The following is a 21,220-nucleotide window of genomic DNA, read 5'->3' as shown; positions in this document are numbered from 1 at the left end:
GGGCTAGTTGTCCTATTACACGTCGCTCAATTACTGGTTGGCTGGTTCAATATGGTCAATCTCCAATCTCTTGGAAAACAATGAAACAATGCACAATTTCTCGATCGTCAATTGAAGCTGAGTATTGGCCAATGACAACTACTACATGCGAGCTCAAATGGTTAAAATGATTTCTTTCCAATCTTGGAATCGCTCATGCCAACCCTATGATTCTTCATTGTGATAGTCTAGCCGTGCACATTGCTAAAAATCTGGTATTTCATGAACATACTAAGCATATAGAAGTAAATTGTCATTTTGTTCATAATGAAGTTCTCCACCAAAATATTCTTTCAACCTATGTCTTTACTAGTGCTCAACTCACAAATATCTTTACCAAAGCTTTGAGAAAACCACAGTTTGAATCCTTCATGGGCAAGTTGGGCATTTTGAATCTCCATGTTCCCACCTGAGGGGGGTAATACGGTAATAACAAACCAAATTCATCTAAACATATTTGTTTAGATTGATTAAGTTGTTATTATCTTAAAATCAAATCTGAAGGTGATATGTAAACAAATTTGTTTAGATTGATTAGATTGTTATTATCCTAAAATCAATTATGAAGGTGATATGTAAACATAATTGTTTAGTTTTTAGGAACATTTTTTGTGTATATAAACAATGCAGTATTGAGGAATAAAACATCTAAGTCCATTTCTTTATGATTTAGAAGCATGAAGTATATAATTATTAAGTGTTAGCTATCAAATCCCATAATTTCTTCAAAGTTGGAATCAAAATCAAGTTTATTTCTCATTTTTGTTGAAGTCTAGTTGTAGTCACCAAGCTTTCTCCTCAAGGTGTGTTTGCGAGTTGAGTTTTGGAGGGGAATGAAAGGAATTGGAAGGCTTCAAAGTCATCTCACAAATATATTTCGTGACTCTGAAATCTTCTTATTCTCTTCCTTCCCCTTCAACACTGAACTCACAAATGAACCCTCAAGGTATATGAGACTAAGTTCTCACTCGTCCTTGAAGCTATCAAAATGGGACATGATGGTAATGCTTAATTGAGCATGCCTAATAAGTGGGTTGACTTAAAGCATAAAAGTCCCTCCCATATAGACTAAACCATTTTCTCCTAGTCCAATAGGGCTCCAATCTAATTGGGTCGGAAAAGCACATATATGTCTGATAACTTATAAAATTGGCTAGCAATCATGCCTAAACAAACATTTTTTAACCCAAACAAGCCTCATGCTTTGGGAGGGCTTAAGTATCAAAAACCATCTTGAATAGTCCCTGATCATGATTGGTTCATAATTTATCCGGGTAGGCTTTTTGGCTGTAGTTCAACTATCCTAAACTAAGCCTTAGTCATTTCCATGCTATTCCATGCTTAATTACAATAAAAATCAGGCAAAATTCATTGGTGAGATCCAGCAAAGACACTCATCTGTGTTTGGGGTGCACTCACTCACCCGACTATAAGTTTTTGTCCTTTGACTAACTGCTCATTATTCAACCTATTCGATCTGTGTCTGAATCAACATCCACATCCCGAACACAGTCAAACTCAGAACCCTAATCAATCTCAATCACAGATTCTTATATCATATTTCATTTCATATATCTCTAGCACAACTACACAATTGAACTCAGTAAACACATTTAAACCAGACACATTTTCATAGACTACATTTGTTACTTAACTTGAACAAACAATAAAACACAAAGTACATAATGAAATTACACTTACCTCCTAAACATGCATCTTACACTTACCTCCTACACATCAATTCTAAACATAAATCCTAAACATACATCCTACATCCTAAATTACACATCATAAATAACAAAACAAGTACAGAAGAACCAGTTTTAGCCCAAAGGCTCATCAGAGTATGAACTCCATATCATCATCTTCATCATTATCGCCCTCTGCAGCTGGACCATCTCTAATAGTCCCATATCTAGTGGTTCTAGAAGGCCCTACCCCCTCTGGAAAGCTAGGCCTGACCCCAGGCCAAGGGAACTGTTGGGTGAAAGTGTCCGCGGAACCCCAGAATTGGTTCCCTGAACTCAAATGCTAGAAAGCAGCATACAACCCTTGCTGCTGGTACACCTGCCCTTGTCTCGGGATGGCATTTTAGAGCTCTATATGCTCCATATGCAATGTGAGCTGGTGAAGCTGCTCCTGAGTGGTTCCTTGGTAAGGTGCCGAAGGAGGCATCTCTAATTGTGGAGGTGACTATGGATGGTGAGCACTGACACCCTGTTGTACTCCAGTCTCTTCTTTGCAGTTCTGCCGGATGTACTGTATGGTGATCGGGGGTTTGATCTTCTCAGTTCTATTCACCTGAACCCCTTGCTGAGCACAGAGTTCAGTGATCAATGATGGGAACCCCAGAGAACCCTTCTTGCCTCCTTTGACGACTGCTTTGTAGATTTCCGTGACGATTATCTTGGCCACATCAATCATCATACCCTTCATGATTGCATAAATGATGCAACAATCAGAAATGGGCAATGACAACACGTGACTGTTTGGAATCACATTGTGGAGCAAGAATATCAACAACAACAACAACAATATCAAGTGATTGAGAAAATCCATTTTTTACCCTCCAGCTTGAGGGGGGCTATTAAAGAAAAAAACTACCATATTTTACATATTTTACAAATTTTATACATTTTACATATTTTACACATTTAACACATATATTTTATTAGTTTGTTTAGGTAAGTTTGTTACTTATTCGTGTACTATAAATAAGGTCTTATTGTATTGATCAAATAATGATAATTCATCATAATATTCATTTTATGCTTTCACAACATTTTCACAATAAGGACCAAAATAAAAAGTCAATTACTTTACTAGTATTAGAAACATATTTAAGCCATAAATCATTTGAGAACAACTTAATCATTCAGTCATATAAAATGTTATTAGATTAATATCTAAATTAGCTACCATTCTATAAAAAAACACTAAGTTGATCGATATGATTAAATTGAAGAGGAAAATATATGATAACTAAAGTAATGATGCTTGTAACCCTAGATGAGAAACAGGAACGGTATCATGTGGTGGTGAGGGTGTGCAAAATGCACATCCTGTTTTTTTTTTATAAAAAATATTTATTTTTTAGAGAAAAATGTGTACATTAATAGTATAAGAGTTTTATATACTGTCAGCACATCATACATTATATACCATTAATTTTTAATCATTATTGATTCTTCGAAAAAAGTAATTCAAACTAATGGTAGATGATACACGTATATAAATCTTTACATTGACAGTGCATCGATATCATATTCTATTTTGTTATCCTTAATATTATACATTATTATCCTTATGATTTTTCTTTAAAAAATCATATATTACCTACTACAAGAATATTACTCAGAGACTAAATAATGTTTTATTTCTTAGCTAGTTGATGTTTTATATATCCCTTTAGCATTTTCCATTTCATTGTTTCTATTTTGCATTTCATTTTTTCTATATCTTAACATTGTTTCCATTTCACTGTTTCAATTGAATTATTTTCATTTGTTGCATTCAAATAAAGCTATTTGTCTTCATTATTTGTGTTTCATTAAATTATTATTTCATTGTTTAGGTATATATTTAACAGTATTTTTATTTTAGTGTTTCTATTCATTGCTTTCAAATGATGTTTGTTGCTTTTATTCTTTATTTGCTTCATTATTTCTATATGTCTAATTGTTTCTATTCACTCTTTGAATCTTTGTAATATGTAATTTCATTATTTCTATTATGTTTTGTTTCTATTATATTTTATTTTGTTTGCAATGATTTTAGATGTTGGTATAATAATCGTAGAAATATAGTTTTTAGCTATGAAGATTATGAAAAATAGGTTGTATAATTGAATGAGATATGCATGGATGAATGACTCCTTATTTACTTATATGGAGCGTGTAATTTATTTGAATGCTATATTTAAATTTTAGTGATTTTCATATTTTTATATTTTAGAAAATTAGAATGTTTTTTGTATTGAATGTAGTTTAGGTTTTAAATATTTTTATATTTATGATAATATCTAATTTAAAGTGGATAAATGCTTATATTATTTTTTTAGAAATTAAAAAAAATGTTAGAAACAAAATAAGAAATTGGAAATTAGTCCATAATGATAGTTAAACACTTTTTTCTTTTATATGTAATATAGAAGTATATATGATATTTATTATTTAATTTTTTAATATATGTTGCATATTCTGCTCTGGGTTTTAGAATCGTGACCGAGTACTATCTATATCCTATAATCCCATGATTGACATTACTTCTGTTCATCTTGATTCTGTCAGTATCATTGTCTCTTCAGCCCTTCAAAATTATGTAGCTAATGAAAGCATGAAGCAAAACGAATTCATGTTGATCAGAGAGGGAGAGTAAAGGTATAGTATCCCAATTTCCCGAAATAGATAAGAAGTTTGTGTAACAATAGATCAAATGATTGTGTCCAAATAAGTCAAAGAACAGAACTAAATGTAGGAACATGATGTGAATGGGAGAGTGTGCAATAGGATTCATTCAAAGAAGACATAGGAATCTCTTTGACAAAATAATCTGTTCTTGTTAAATATTGAATTGAGTTGAATATCAGACGCATTGGAAAAGGTGCTTAATGACAAAATGTATAAGCCATTGGAAAAGGGGACAGAGATCACATGTCATACATAATATCTCATTCTTTATTCTGATCCAATTAAAATGTTATATCTTGTTTCTAATTTATTTATTTATTTATATAATAATATGTGATTAGTCTAAAATAGAGAATGAGACATTGTTGGATAGATATAATCCTTGAAATTGGAAAAGGTAGATTTATACAAGCAAAGAAAGGGTAGGGGCCTGAAGTGAGGAAATAGATTTGTTACCATGTTTGGAAATGATGGAATCGTCCCATCACAAAAGGACACCACAAAACCCATCTCCTGGCCTTTGCCTGTAACTCTCATTTCAACCATGATAGTGACATGTGACTCTTGCAGCTGTCCCTTTCAGTTTTCCTAGTCAAGTGCTGCACCCATAAAAAGGGGCTTTGGATTACAGGGCCCCTTCTATTTACTATCTTTTCTTTCTTATTTACTTTCCCTCTCTCCTAATATTCATCTTCTCCTGATATCAAGGTTCAATAGATTCATTTTATCTTTTTGTTTTACACTTTTACTATATGTTTTTTCTTTTTGTGTGTACCAATTGATAGAAGTCATTTGCATAGATTGCACGTAGCAGTTTCTGTCACTAATCATTTAAATAGCAGCACAAATCTCAATCGTGAACACAGTATTATAATTTTGAGAATTCTTACATTTTTTTAGGCGAAGTACAAAAAGTTATAAAAAAGAATTGTTGCGAGTTTCTAAATCAATAATTTGCGAAACTTGTTTTGTTCCTATGGAAGTCTGCTGTAAGGAAATCCGAGATGGACTTCCACCAAGCATCCCCCTGGTAGCTACCCTAAACGAGGCTAGCTTGTCCGCAACAATTATGATAAAAACTTTGTTAGACCATGTTGTAGTTTCTTATGGTGTGGAATATCTCATGTTCTCTATATTTTATTCTCTTTAATATAATATGTGTGTTTTTTGATAATATTTTTAATATTATAGCTGATGTGTAAAATTCTTTTTTTTTTCTTGTTACAATTCTATAAGAAATAATAAGAAAGTACATCCAACAAATATAGTTCAATATTTTTTTATGTCTTTCTAAAGAAATGTTCATACGATAAAAGTAGATAAGAGAAGTATATCAAAATTTTGATATATAGCATATTTTGAATGATTTTCTAATGTTTTGAAGTTGATCCAGTTGAGGTTGAATACTTGCATGACTTTTACTTTGAGTTTGGTATGATATTTAAAGGGAAGGACGCTCAACAGACTAGACTTATAATTTGGATAACAATTGTGCGATTTATTAGGCTTCTTTGTATTTCGATAATCTTTGATGATAAATCTTATGATATCTTATCATTACTATATTTGATTAAAGTAAAAACATGACATTAGTCTACGTTATTGTTGGTAGAAATGTTTCATTTTCTGATTATTATGAGTCTAATGACTGGTATTTTTTTGTTTTCTATTATATAGACATATAAGCTTTGTAATGAACATAGGTACCCTTGTACTCATATTTAATAAAGTTTCTTATTATCAAAGAGTAACATAAATAAATAAATACATAATATTTTCAACCCTATTCATAACATGATTAATTTTTTTTGGTATTATGATGTTTATTTGATGTTCTCTTGACGATTTTTTTCTCTTGCTGTATAGCATGGATTTCATTGAACTTCCCCATATTTACTGGGTGGGCTTCCAATTTCGATGAGGTTCATGACCATCCACTTTAGTAGTTGGTGTAATCACTGCATCTGAGACATGCATGGGTTGCAACTTGAATAAGCATGCATTTATAATAATGGAACGGTCCCTATCCTTTCTTTTCCTGATTTGATATTTAAAAGCATTCTGAATTCTAAGTTGTGACTTGTGAGACAAATAATGAATAAGTTCCAGATAAAGTTATATTGGAAGCCTTGAATACAAGAGTTGAGTTGAGGTGGTAGTAATGAAGTGAAGATATGGTGGAAACTAAGAGGAGCTAAAATGCTTATTTTCCTGAAGTTTAGGAGAATGGTATGGGAGTCTCTACTGCTCTTGTTCAAACTTCAGAAGGTTTAGACTTTAGAATGGGAGAAATTAATTTTTAGGTGTCAATGAAAAGGAGAGGTCAAAATTAAAGAAGTTAGATGCATGTAGCCTAACACTTAAGAAAGATTTAAAGTTGTGACATATTATGCTTCTGTTGAGACTTATCCTAAACTTTTAAGTATTCTCATCACACAATTAGAAATATATCTTATTTTATATCATTGGATGTATATCATTTTAAATACATAAGACTTTCTGTTTAAACGGAACATGCATTTCTCCTACTAAGAAACTAAAATAAAGAATTGAACTTAAATCCTATTGTCTGAAACAAACTCGTATACCTCCCTCACTTGTTGTCTTGTTAACCAACCATGTGCATGCGTAGTTCAAAAGAATTTGTTACAGCACTAAGTAAAATATGAATAGATGTTAAGATAAACTTGTAAATAGATTGTGTAGAATAAAAATATATACACACATATATTAGTTTTCATTAATTATAGCATATAGGGATAATAATAATAAAATAAAAAATCAGATATTAGCGGCATTAATATTCAGTCTGTATGACCAACAAATAGTTGGGACAATTATAAGGTAGGGCATACAGAGTGAATTAGTGTTGCTGAGAATAAAGTAACTAGATATTGGGCATTCTTGATGGTTAATTAGTGTCAGTGCTTGGTGCAGCTCATGTCTGCAAATAAAGCATGCAATATATGCAATTGCTGCACTCTTGTACTTTAACATTAACTAAGTGGTAACTAAGCCTATCTAGCTACCACCACTACTCTCCCTCATCTATCTTACTATTCCTATATATTATCACTCACTCACCTCTCAATTGCTATCACAAACCCTACAATACAACTAAACAAATATATATAGCTATTCTCTCTTCTTGCTCTTCTTCCTTACAAACAACTTGGAAACATGAACCACGAGGAGAAAGTCACCATGGACCTTATTTCACCTTCTGAGCATCTCTGCTATGTCCGTTGCAACTTCTGTAACACTGTTCTTGCGGTAATAAACTCATTACTCACTTTTAAAATTATCAAATACCAACCTTACAACTCCATAATTTGTTAGTGGTTCCTCTTTTGTTCCTTATACTGAGTTTTTTATATGCTCTAAACCATATACATGATTTTTAAATAATACAATCGAGCGGGCTCACACATCGATAAAACATGTTCTTTATATATAGTATAATATATAATAACCTTACCTCATATATATGGAGTTTATATGATAGAACATCTATGATACAAATATATTTCTTGAAAAATGGTTTACCATAATGTTGCTAAAAAAAGATCAAACTATAGCATATTCGGGATTACGATGTTGGTTGCTTCATGATTGTGTTGTGTAGGTTGGGATCCCATGCAAGAGGTTGCTAGACACTGTGACAGTGAAGTGTGGTCACTGCAGCAACCTATCCTTTCTCAGTACCAGACCTCCATATTCTCCTCAAACCCAAACCATTGATCACACACTGAGTCTCCAGGTTGTTTGTTTTGTTGCCGCCCCATCATAATAAAATAATGTTTTATGAAACTATATCTATGTTGCTTCTGTTTTTTTTATGATCTTCTTTATGTGCAGGATTTAGACTATATTTGTTAGTCTTCTCTTTGAAATATAGAGTATATAGTTGCTATTTTTTATTTATAGAAAAATGATAATAGCAGCAAGAATCTCTTTGTATATTCAAGCAGGGGTTTTACAGTGATACCAAAAAGGGTCATGCATCATCTTCATCACCAACTACATCAAACGAGTCAGTTTCCCCTAAAGCAGCACCATTTGTTGTGAAACGTACGTCTAACTCACAACAGATCCAGAAACCCTTTTTAGAACTATGAATTATGGAAAGTGTTTACATACTTCACATTAGTTTTGTTAACTCCTTTTTTTCACCCATTTTTCTTTTTGCTTTTTCAGCACCTGAGAAGAAGCACCGTCTTCCATCTGCTTACAACCGTTTCATGAAGTAAGTGAAAAAGTGATTTGTGTTTTGTCTTTTACTCACTACAAAACCACACTACTACTACTACAGGGTATTTCATTCTCTTGCTCTCTCCTTTTAGTACTGAATGTATAAATACTATGTACAATTTGGATGATTTGATGTGTTTGTCAGAGATGAGATACAACGCATCAAAGCAGCTAACCCTGAGATCCCGCATCGTGAAGCTTTCAGCGCTGCTGCCAAAAATGTAAACTTTTTACATCCTCAATTTAGCCATTAGGGTTAACACCCTTGTCATGCCCTTTGTTTTTTTAAGGTTTTTCTAAGTTGGTTTCTACATGTTTTGAGTTTATTAAGGATGAAGTCTCATATTATATACGAGGGGAAGAGTAAACAACCTTATTAATGGAAAAGACCTATAAAATTATTTTTGGTTAAAAATGTGTATCTCACTTATAACTCTCTCTTTTTCTTATGTTCTTGCTCCTCGATGGTGGTTGGAGAATATCTAGTCAGTGTCTGGTCTAATAATATGATAATAGATATAAGTGAAAGACTTGTGGCAACAAAATATACTGATGGCTTTCAAACCTTTTTTTCCTTCTTATTCTTTTCCAAAACTCAATTTAAAAACTTGAAGTTTATTTCATAGACTCTATGATATTAATTAGAATAACACATGTTGGGGTTTAGTTGCTGTAAAACATGTTTCTCAAACTTATCAATAACAATATAATTGATATTCTTATTGAAAAACAACACTACAAAGACCTATACAATAATACCGAGTTTTTTTCTTTATGTTATACCTTTTATACTGTTCATGATTTACAAATTTCATCTTGTATTATGCGTAGTTATTGTTTAAGGAAACATTAACAAATTTTAACATATTACAATTTGCTTAGCCAACTTATATACATAATTAACTTAGATGATCAATCAGTCAAGAGTTGTGAAGAAAAAAAATTGTGAGCAGAACATTTTTATTCTTAATGGTTGTCCTAACTTGTGCTGCGACAAAACTAAATTACAGTGGGCTAGGTTTATTCCAAATTCACCAACCAGTGCAGTTTCAGCAACTAAAAATCATGTAAGAATAATACTTTTCATTATGGTTTCCATATCCATATGCATTCTCCAAGCTAAGATTATTGTTAACTTTAATTACATCTTGTGCAGGAATGAAAAAAACTGTTGCAAAATGGATATATTTGGAGAGATCTTGAGGAAGGGAATTATGTGTCACTATCTTAGTTTTAATTTAATAAACTACTGTATGTTGCTTTATATGTATTTTTTAATTTCGTGAAGTGTGGAAGTAGACTACATGTATGCCATGTGATAATATGAAACTATTGTAATGAAGGCAGGACTTTATATTAAAATGCCGTTAGTAATATTTGTGCTACCAAAACTATTTTAATAATGTTGCAAAAACACTATAGTGACTTCCTAATTCCACGTTAGTTTGTGTTAGTATTACCTTAAGATTATGAACTCTGAAGATACTTTGTTTGGTTTATTGAAATTATAATATTAGAAAATAGATTATATGTTACTAATTAGTACCTAGTTTTGTTAATATATAATAATCTTATTTGGATGAGAAACGTACACCATTCTTCAATTCTGATTCATTAGAAGTCATATGGGGCACAAATGTTAATAAAGAGCAAAAGAGGATATTAGGAAAGTGATGAGTGAAGCGAGATTTATAGCCTAAGATGATGTATTTAAAGACTTGCTAAAATGTTCTGAAAAAAAAATAAGAGATTTGAACAAAATGAAATGCATGAACAATGAAGAAAGTAAAATTCTTGGTTACAAAAGAAGATATTATGCAAAGATGTAGAAACTATTCTCATAAGCTATTTAATGAATGAACTGAAATTTGTTGCACTTAATTTGATACAATTATATCTTTTTGTCAAGTATTTTAGAGTATAAGATTAAAAAAATGCCATTGATGGATGTTGATATAACAATTGGACCAAATAGAATAAACACAAGAGTGTAAAACACAAAATCCCTTTCCTCCCAAACCATTGAACACCTTGTACATAACATGAAAAGCTCTCCTAGTGATAAATCTTCATCACAAAAGCTACATGACTAACCCCAACCTTGTCCATGTTTCAGTTGGATAGCCACAAAGGAAGAACGACCCAAATCAACATGAACACCCTACCCTAGGTGATAAGCCTTTCTCCAAACTAAAACCTAATGTGTAGATGGAACTATTCATGCACCATTTCATGTTGGGAAGCTATGCTGAATCAATTTCTCAGTAAATTTTGCACTCAATCCTTTACCTATGACAGAGATTTAACAAAGTATTTTATTGGTTATCGACTACCTAACACAACTTTCACCTTTTATCTGGCTTAAAACTACCTATGTATAGCATCAAATACACATAGGCAAGTATGCAATCAATCCTTTATACTCAGCATGAAAAAATTGAAATCTCTTCCATCTCACTTTCATCACTTTAAACAGGTCATTCAACTTGAATTTCAGTGTAGCAAAAATGTGGAAAGGCAAGTAGCCATAAACCATAACCTGTGCATTACTGCATTCTTTAGCTTCAACTATAAGTTACCAAGAAAAATACAGGCAAGTCATAAAATCAAGACTAGCAGTGGAATCATGCATGCTCGACTTCAACTCTACCGACTACACACATGGCACCCTATATGTCGAGAAAACAGGCCAGCCAAGTATATGTTGTTAAATGAAATCCTAAATTGCATTTGTTGTACTTAATGTATATCTTGAATATTTACATAGGTTGTACATGTTGGTAACCTCACAATGAACTCTTCTTGCAACAGCAGCCTTAAACTTCTTTACTTGTGTCAAAAGAGAGGAATTTCCTCACAAGCCAGCGAACAATACTTCCATCCTGGACTCTAGCCAGCTCTCTTTTTCCTCCTTTTAATTTTGTTATTTAGTCATTCGTTGCAGGGTTTTCAGACATGAAGATAGTAAAGTGAAGAGTGACTTTGAGATGGATCTGAATCAGGTTGCGCAGCTCAATCCACACTGGATTGATTGTTTTGTTGACTAATCGAAGCCATGGACTAAGGAAATGAAATTAGGGTGAAGAAACTGTGAAAACAGTTGACTCTTACATAAGTTTCTATGTAAGCAGCTATAGAACAGAGAGAACTCAAGAAATGGAAACTGAGAGAATTGGGTCTTGTGAAATTCTGAATAAAAGAAAATTGCATTGTATTAATTATTGGCTACATAATGTTCTACTTATATACATACTAGATCACTAACTGTCTCTAGCTGAATGAGAAAATGAACACTAAGGCTAACAATAACTAACAAGAGAAAATGACAGTTAACTCTGAAACTAAAAGCTAAACAATTAACTGTCAAATACATAAGTGGTGTTCCCTATTATACATCATTCGGGATGTTAGCCCCAAACTCTTGGTTACTTCAATACTATTAACCTACTAAATGAAGTGTTTCTATGCACTGGTAACCTTACACACTCCTAAAAATTCGATGGTTGGAAAAGGCTACTTTCATTTCAATACAAAATTTTAATATGTTGCAAAGCAATACTTGATGTTTCATGAAGGAAAGTATTCGAGCATTAAAAATACACTCAGGTACTATCTAGGTGTCATTTTATCACATACCCGAAAGACCAAAAACAGAAGTTTCTATATCTATATATCTATATACACATGCAGGATCATACAAAACATCAGGTGACATTACAAATCAAAAGAGTAGTTAAAGAACATAAGAAGAGTAAAGAAGCATACCATACATGGAGACCAGATCACTATCAACAACGTCCCCAGCGAAGGAAAATGGTAACTCCCTGACGGCCTCAACTCTATTGCTCCAAGTATTCCATGTGCTGCTACTTGCACTGGTTGAAGTCTTTATCCTATTTTTCTCATCATCTAGTTTATTTTCTGATGGTTGTGTCATGACAGTATGGGAAGTGTCACCCTCTGTAGGCAGACACTTCGGATCTTGAACATGTTGACTCACATATTCAGAGCCAGTAACCACTTCAGATTTTAAACTATTTTGTTTCTTCATTTTTTCCTTCCCCCTCTTCTGTAGTAGTTTCAGCAATGTAGGCCTAACCTTCTCCATTAACTCAGCCTAGGCTGCAGCAATTTCGTCAGTTGACATTTGCTTGATCCGAACTTGATTCTCAGCATCAATTTCACTCTCAAGAGACATGAATCCCTTTTCACTTCTAAAGTTATTGGAAGTAGAACAAGAAACAATGCTCGAAGTCAAGCTATTTTGCTCAGGCATTCTATCAGAGCAAGTTCGGTCCGATTCAGGTGCAAATTCATTTTCTTCCTTGTCATCTGAAAGTCTGGCATATCTAACTTTTTCTTGAAGATCTATCTCATTTAATGTATCCAATTCCATGCAAGTGGCTGAATTGATAAACCCCCTATCTCAATCATCCACTTGCAGTTTAGCGTCCACTTTTGTAGAAGCAAAGACACTGCTATCAGCAGAAGATGAAGTTTTATTGTCTGCACTCTTCTTTTTTCATTCTTCTTTTTATTAATAGTTAGTAGTTACACTAAGGCGTGACAAATCCTCATTTGATTATTTCCCCAAGGCATTATCATCCAGGGCAATCTCTTTCCACTTTCTAAAATCCAAACCATTTTTATTCATCCTTTGAACTGGTTTAGCAAAATCCGCAACTTTGTCAAACTCCATGAAAGATTTATCTCCTTCATCCTCAACATTATTGTCACTATCATCATCGTCCTCATCACCACTCCATCTTTTATTACCCAATGGATAACAATGCTGTAAAATCAGAAAATTCTAAGTATAAAAGTGGATGAGACCTACTACCCTTTACATGAACTATATTCGCACAATAAATTGAACCAACGTAAGCAGACTTTAATCCCAAACTAAGACCCTTTAGGCTAGCAAGTTGGGTAAACCTAACCAACTAAAAGGTTAGTTCTGGCAAAACTTTTCATACAAAACCAATCCATGATATATGTCCCCCTATATTCAATGGGATACCCAAACTGAAACTTTTGTGTTTCTTAGAAATAAAAAAAAAACATTTTTTTAAGTTACATTGGAAAAATAAGAACACGGTGAAGCCACAAAGGGGCCTTTTGAAGAGCTTATAGAGAGTTTATTTGGTCTTATCTTAACATATAAGCACTTAAGCAATGTTCAGAAGAGGTAATGAAAATAGCTCACGACCTTCCTATAAGGTAGCTCCTTTTAGCTTGCTTATTACAGAAGCTAGTGAATGAGCCAAAAAGAGCTTATAGCAATGTCATAAGCTCAAATTTGATAAGTGCTTATTAAATAAGTGTTTAATTACGCTATTTATAGAAGCACACCCTATGTAGAACATGGTGTATGTATCTCATTAGTACAGAGTAAATCTTAATACAATGTCTTTCACCATACCCACCTCAGTTAAACTCATCAAGAGCCTAGAAAACATACAAAGACTAAATTTTTAATTCTCGTATACTTTCAAATGCAATTCAAACATGAAACAGAACAAAAAGAAGAGAAAATAGTTGTTGTTGTGTGAGTCAGAGAGACCCTTTTCTACGATGGAACCGACCAAACGTGAAGCATCGTTTTCGCTTATTTGGAGTGAGCTTGTGTTTAATACTTTTACCTTCTTCGGTTCATTACCTCCTTTGGCGTTTTGCTTCAATATATTTGTAGACTCTGCTCTGAACACACAACAAAGGGAAGAAGAAGAATAAATAGGAACAGTGTGTGAGATGAGAAAAGAAAGAAGAAATTATGATAACTTTGAGTGCTTCAGTCTTGGGCCTTTGCTTACTTGTTTATTTTTGCCTGGGCTTTTGTCTATAGGCCCTTTGATTTTGGCCCACCATGAAAACAATGAGGTCCAAATTTAAAATTTCACAAAAAAGTAAGTGTAAAACAGTTGACAAAAAATAAAATAAAAGATGGACTTGAACTCGAGTAAACTGATGAGTGTTCATTCGTGCCATCTGAAGGTTGGGACTGCAAAACTTAATATGGATGGTAGTTGAAGACTACATTATATCAAATAATGGATGGAGGTGGTGTTATATGCAATTATGATGGCCTTTGGTTATTTGATTTATTGGGAACTCTGGGATAGGATCTTCTATTCAAGTTGAGCTTATGGCCATTAAACATAGACTTGAGCTGACTTGGAGTTTGGATCATCATCAGGTTACTTTGGAGTCTAAATAATTAGAAGCAATCTAAGTCACTACCTACAAGAGATTTAGAGTATGAGACTTACTGCTCATATGAACATTATTCATCGTAAGATGAATCTTTCCTCTATACTTTAATTTTGTTATCTTTTTAGATGCAGTACCAAAAAATCCAAACAATGTAGAATCTATATGATAAGCTTGGCTATATGCTAAATGCTTCTAAAAAAGACAAAATATAAAAGGATAAACTAAATGAATAGTAGCACAGTGGGTCTAAAGTAAAGCATCCAAATTCCTAAATAAAGCCTATATGGGAAGCCCATTTTCGCTTTCTCTTGAATTCATTTCCATTATTCATCGTAAGATGAAAATGCCCCACGCATGGCTTTTGTACAATTCAATAAAAAATCTATTATATGTAAAAGTCTAAGTTCCTAATCAGTAGGCTAAGGGTAGTTTATTTCTCATATCGTGGACTCGTAAACAAATATAATTTTGAACGTATGGTTAAATGAATTCCAACATTTGGGGCCATCATATCTGATTCATATACTTTGCCCCCATAAAAATATAATTTTAATCATTTTTGTCTTAAAAATTTCATGCATCTTTCATGTTCCTGTTTATGATATATGTTCATAATATTTGAAATATGGTATTACATTAAGTTTAATATTACCTAGTATTAGAATAGAGTATAATATCAATATTATATATTGAACTCAAATCACTTGTTATAATCTGCATCATACATAAGCACCTAATAGAAGCACCTCATGGGTATGTGGGCCTATGGGTATACTAGGGTTTGTAATCCTTATTTTCTAATAATATTTTGGTAACCGCTCAATGCTCTCGGGGACGTAGACACAATTGACCGAACCCTATTAACAAATTCTCTTGTTTCTTCTCTTCTATTTATTTTATGCTCTTTATTTTATTGTTTGTGGTCAGCATGGCTCTTGACCCAGACGCCAAATTATGGCAAAGGAGGGTGAAGAACGTGTTGGCTGGAAAAGGTCTGTCAAAGGTACTGCACGAGGATAAATCAAATGAGTTGAAGGAGAAGGACATATGATGTAACTATGGTGGGGGCGATATATGTGTTGATCCAAAACCCTAGAAGTTCATGTATTGAATTAGGATCAAGGTGGAGATAGGGATTCAGGTGTTGAGTTTGGTCTTTTTTATCTGACAATATCTCTCTAGATGTTGAGAGAATGTTCTCATTTGACATGAGAAATGAAATATCCTAATGACGTGTCTAAGACGTCACAGTGAATGATATTAATTGTTAGCAGATCCGCAAAAGCATAGAGACACTTACTCACTTTGATGTAGGTGTAACATGAACATTGACTTTGATGTAAGATGTAACACGAGCATTGGTAGAGATGCACTGGTGTGACATGGACATTGGCTTGGATGCAAGAATGTGACACATTAGTTAGCATTGATGCAAGGTATACTGTGAGTATACTCCTTATGATGGAGTATGATAGTTCTTTTGAACTAGGATTGTCGGAGTAGACAATGGTGGTGATAGTTGAGGCTTTCCAAGGAAGCTCCAAGATTCAGTTTTACTGAGTATTGAAGATGACGATTGTTGGTGAACTTTGGTGTAAGTGTTTCAATATACCGAAAGACTTCTTAGTAATAGGTGACTAAGCGGCATGTTCCATTTGACGGTGGTATGGGAAGCTGCACTACGAGTTTGGAGAGCTAGGCTCTTGGTAACATCGTCAATGATACTTAGACGATCTATGTTGTAGGGGATCATTTAAGGAGAATTAGACATTGCGCAAGGTGGAATCATATATTCGCTAAGATAGAGATTCTTGTGTAGATGTCCTAAGGAGCGAGATATTCGTCTATTTCAATCAAGATAGAGTATCAATGTTATATATTGGACTCAAGTCCCTTGTAAATGTGCACCAAATAGAAACACCTAATAGAAACACCACATTGGCAAGTGTACCCATATGTATGTTAGGGTTCGTAATCCTTATCTTCTAATAATATCTTGGTAGTCGCTCAGCGCTCTCGAGGACATAGGCACAATTGGCTGAACCCCATTAACAAATTATCTTGTTTCTTCTCTTCTGTTTATTATATACTCTTTATTTAATTGCTTATGGTCAAGCCTACACAATGATCACTTCCACTGCACCAACAATATCCAAATACATAACATGTATATGAATCTGTAACATTATTTTAGAAGACCAATAAGAAGGAAAATATATATTATATTTTTAGTAAACAATTAACTACTCAACATGTTGATAATTTAATATTTAAATATTTTTTTAGTGATTAACTATGTTTAGATTAAAAAAAAATCTCCATCAAGACCCTTTTTTTTTATCAGCAATAAGAATATTAATATAGAGATAAATAAAAATTAGGAGAACAAGTGATACTTCTATCCACTAAATCCCTACAAATAATAAGGAAGAATACCATTTGATGGGTTCTCAACCAAGCAACTAGAGAAAAAGAAAAGAAAGGGAAGCGGACATTGATAAGACTCCAAGAATGTGGCAAAATAAGCTTCATCATCTCATCAAGGTGAAAACGCTTGTTCTCAAAAATACATTTATTGCTGATATGCCAAATAATCCAAATTGTGACAAACCAAAGAGCCATCCACAAATGGATTTTCTTGTTGTCCATCCGTAACAAAGATGCATGAATTGACAAATGGATCTTTACTTCATTATGAATAATAGAGGTAAGTCCAAAGTAAGAATAAAGTCTTTGCCAAATAATGTAGGATGTTGGACAAGAAAAGAACATGTGATCAGTGGATTCCTCCAACTCACCACCAAAAAAACACAAAAGGGAGTCTCCTAAACCCCCTCTATGATCTAGGTTGAGTTTAGTTGGAATACTATCCAAAGCAATTTTCCATACTAAACACTTCATCTTTGATGAGACATTACTCGCCCAAAGCTTCTTGAAGAAAATGAGATCGATGTTTCCTTCCTATTTTTGTAGAAATTGGTATGCACTCTTGACTGAATACTTCCCACATTTGTCATGTAACCAAATCCAAGTATCTTCACTTTATTGTTTAGGTTTAGAATCATGAATTATTTTTAAGAGATCATCATAATCCTCTTCCTCCCAAGCGAACAAGTTCCTCCTCCATTGAATATTCCAAGACCCATGAAGACCCTCTTTGCCAGATGCAATTTGATTCCAAAATCCAAAATGCCGATTGATGATTGAAACATACATAAAAAGTTGCACCATACATATGCCTTTATTCTGTTGTTCTTAACCTATAACTTCTTTTGTGTTAGCATAAGCTTTGCTGGTTTAGAACTTTTCCTGCATGATACGTTTGATTCACTCTGACTAAGCTTTTTAGCTATGTCTCATGGTCGCAGAATTTTTAAGTTTAACTAGCAATATCATAGTTTTATCTGAATCACTCATCTTACTTGATCAAGTACTATTAATTTTGGGGAGCACATTTGATCTAGGATAATGTATACCACTCTATGTATCAGTGAGTATAATTAATTAAAAATATATAATTAAATTAAAATTTTAATGTTTAGTTATTTTTATGACCAATTACAATAACAACACATAGAGTGTATGTTGTTTTGTTTTGGAGAGTAAATGTATACCCTTAATTTTGATGTAAAGATAAATTATGACCTTTTCAAATAAAAATAATGAAAAATAAGCACAATTATGCTTGATAATTCATTATGATGAAGGATTTACAGGAGACATTAATTTTATACTTTATTTGGTTAAGGAAAAAACATGAGAACAAAGAAATAGGTGAGAGAGATTTTAAAAAGAAAAAAGAAAAGTGAGAAAATGAGTTGTTTGGTACGAGAGAAATGAAGAAGAGAAGATAATAGATAATGATATTATGTTTTAAAAGATAAAATTACCCTTAAATAATAAAGAATAAATAAACATTATTATATTAGTAAGGGTTAAAATTGTCATTTACAAAAAAAAATTCATTCACTTTCTTATCATACTCGGGGAGAATCACTTTTTGTGTCCCCACATCATTTTCTGTTAAAAAAGTTAAGAGTTGAAGTAAAATTTAAAGGCTTATAAAAAAATTAAAGATGGTGAGCAGGAGCTTATCTTTTGTTTAAAAAAATATAATTATATCACTCAATTATAATTGTTTAAAAATATATATTTGTATTAGAAAATTAATAATTAAATATTTTTCTCACAAATGTTAAGTTACAACACATAACTAACACATTTGTTGATATAGAATACTTCACACGATAAGAAATAGAGTGATTGGTACTTGTTTCATTTATTTACATTCATTATTTTAACTCCTGCAAAAATACAAGAAAGAAAAAGAAGGAATTGATTGGGCATAAGAAAAGACAGACATGTCTCTCTCTCTATCACTGTCTCTGTCCCTATCTCTTTCCCCTCGTGCCTCTACCCTCTAGTCTAGTGCTAAGAGCATTAGTGCATGAGCATATATACATCAATACATGGTTTAACCTTGCAATTCTAATTCAATTTGAGTTTTAACATAGTCTGGGGCCTCCAACCCCACAGTGATAGATACATGACCCTTTTTGCTCCTCATGCATCATTTGTACTGTTTGTATCATTCATTCAACACCATTTCTTTCCTTGCTAGCCTCCGACGGTAAGCCATAAAGAGAGTCCTTGATCATCCCCCCAAATGGGAAAGTTGCAGCTCTTGTGTCTTAGTCTCTTCCAAAAAAGTTTATGACTTATTTTTGGAATAATTTAGTTTCTATTTGAAATTATTTTGACTTGTATTCATAATTTTTTAGTAGTGAATTGATTTTTATTTTTAGAAATAAATCATTACAAGTGAAATTATAAGAGCAAAGTATTCACACCCGTAAATAAAAATTCACATTTTGATTCTATGGATATAGTTTTCAATTAATGTAATGGCCCAGGTTAAGAAATTGAGCAAGTATGATCTCAATTTTATTTCTCATATAATATAATATAATATAATATATATATATATATATATATATATAAATAACAAGACATGTGCAAATAATTTAAAATAATAGGCCCAATACAAGATATCCAATATAATATCAATTTCTACTCTTCTTAAGTGATATTATCTTTACAATGATGAAATATTGACAATTAATTTTCTCAAGCAATAACCTTTCTTTGGATTGACTATTATCGACATGAAAAAACATTATAATTGTTACATATATATCATCACATGTATATCATGTTGACCAAATTGTGCCTTTCTTTGGTTAGATTATAATTCATCTCATACGAACATCCATGTAATTTCAATCAAATCAATTTTCACAATAGATGTTACTTTGACAATATATTATATCAATTAATCTAATTAAAAAAATATCTGATAAAAGGAAACAATAGTCCATTATATGTACAACATAGATATATTTTATGTATGAAGGGAATGATTTATATGGTTATTTTACAAATTTTAAAATTATTAAGTGAAATAAATCACCTAAAACTAGATATGTCGTAACATGTATATCTGAAAAGCATAACAAACACGCAAATCATAATAAAACCAAAATTTAGTAAATACGAATTCAATTATTCCAAATAGATTTGAAAATCAAATTTCAAATGAGTGTATATCCCGGCTAGCTACCAAGGCAAGCACTGCCCTGATAGAAGTGTGTCTCACCACTGGGGAGAAAATCTCATTGTAGTCGACTCCTTTCTGCTGTGAATACCCTTTTTCTACAAGACGAGCCTTGAACTTTTCTCATTCTTTTTCTGATACTGTTGTCTTCCTCTTGTACACCCACTTGCACCCAACTGCACGCTTATCTGGGGGCAATGGAACAAGCTCCCAAGTTTGGTTCTTCTGTAAAGACTCTATCTCCTCCATTATGACACTCATCCATTGTTCTTTCTACTGGCTGCTTATAGCCTCTTGAAAGCTACATGGATCTCCTGAACTGATATGGAGAGCAACTGAAGCCATATCCTCAAAGCCATATCTCTTTGGAGGTTTGATAGGATGTCTATCCCTGTCTCTAGCAAGTAGACACTCCTACACACCTGAACTCTCTGGCTGACAATCATCATGTTCTTGACTTGAACTAGTGCATGGTTCATTGCCTTTATTCACCTGAACCATTTTATTGCTCACTGGAATCATATTTGATCCCAAAGTCTCTCCATTTGGCATGTGCACCTCTATCAAAACTGACTGTTTCATCATGAAATCTTCATCAAACACTACATCTCTGCTCAACACCACCTTTCTGGAAACTAGATCCCAGAACTTGAACCCCTTCACACCTTTAGTATATCCAATGAAGATACACCTC

General features: G+C 32.8%; 2 protein-coding genes across 3 annotated transcripts; one reads left to right on the top strand and one right to left on the bottom strand.

Moving 5' to 3' along the window:
* LOC109360132 (protein CRABS CLAW) lies at window positions 7,530–10,090 on the top strand. Of its 2 annotated transcripts, none has more exons than XM_019604863.1 (7): window positions 7,530–7,721; window positions 8,074–8,208; window positions 8,420–8,519; window positions 8,646–8,694; window positions 8,845–8,920; window positions 9,710–9,766; window positions 9,856–10,090. In XM_019604863.1, the coding sequence occupies exons 1-7, from the start codon at window positions 7,629–7,631 to the stop codon at window positions 9,859–9,861; spliced, it is 516 nt and encodes a 171-aa protein (XP_019460408.1). In that variant the 5' UTR covers window positions 7,530–7,628; the 3' UTR covers window positions 9,862–10,090. The 2 variants fall into 2 exon arrangements, with proteins under 2 accessions (XP_019460408.1, XP_019460407.1); XM_019604862.1 differs by having other exon boundaries at window positions 8,074–8,211.
* LOC109360128 (transcriptional elongation regulator MINIYO-like) lies at window positions 11,163–13,824 on the bottom strand. Its single transcript, XM_019604858.1, has 2 exons — window positions 12,465–13,824; window positions 11,163–11,888 (listed from the first exon to the last, which is right to left on the bottom strand). Exons 1-2 carry the CDS (start codon window positions 12,805–12,807, stop codon window positions 11,743–11,745), a joined length of 489 nt encoding a protein of 162 aa, XP_019460403.1. The 5' UTR covers window positions 12,808–13,824; the 3' UTR covers window positions 11,163–11,742.

This window comes from Lupinus angustifolius, chromosome LG11 (genome assembly GCF_001865875.1).
Source record: "Lupinus angustifolius cultivar Tanjil chromosome LG11, LupAngTanjil_v1.0, whole genome shotgun sequence".
NCBI classification, from domain to species: domain Eukaryota; kingdom Viridiplantae; phylum Streptophyta; class Magnoliopsida; order Fabales; family Fabaceae; genus Lupinus; species Lupinus angustifolius.
Note: the sequence above shows the minus strand (reverse complement) of the source record. Positions and strands in the feature narration are given on the sequence as shown.

What these genes read in the sequence shown, in the direction of transcription:
- LOC109360128 (XM_019604858.1), bottom strand. Translation starts at nt 12,807, where the DNA reads ATGGAGAAGGTTAGGCCTACATTGCTGAAACTACTACAGAAGAGGGGG. An exon ending in TGATCTGGTCTCCATGTATG is followed by an intron (nt 11,889 to 12,464) that starts GTATGCTTCTTT and finishes TCTTTTATTCAG; the next exon opens with AATTTCACAAGACCCAATTC.
- LOC109360132 (XM_019604862.1), top strand. Translation starts at nt 7,629, where the DNA reads ATGAACCACGAGGAGAAAGTCACCATGGACCTTATTTCACCTTCTGAG. An exon ending in TCTGTAACACTGTTCTTGCG is followed by an intron (nt 7,722 to 8,073) that starts GTAATAAACTCA and finishes TGTGTTGTGTAG; the next exon opens with GTTGGGATCCCATGCAAGAG. An exon ending in ACACACTGAGTCTCCAGGTT is followed by an intron (nt 8,212 to 8,419) that starts GTTTGTTTTGTT and finishes ATATTCAAGCAG; the next exon opens with GGGTTTTACAGTGATACCAA.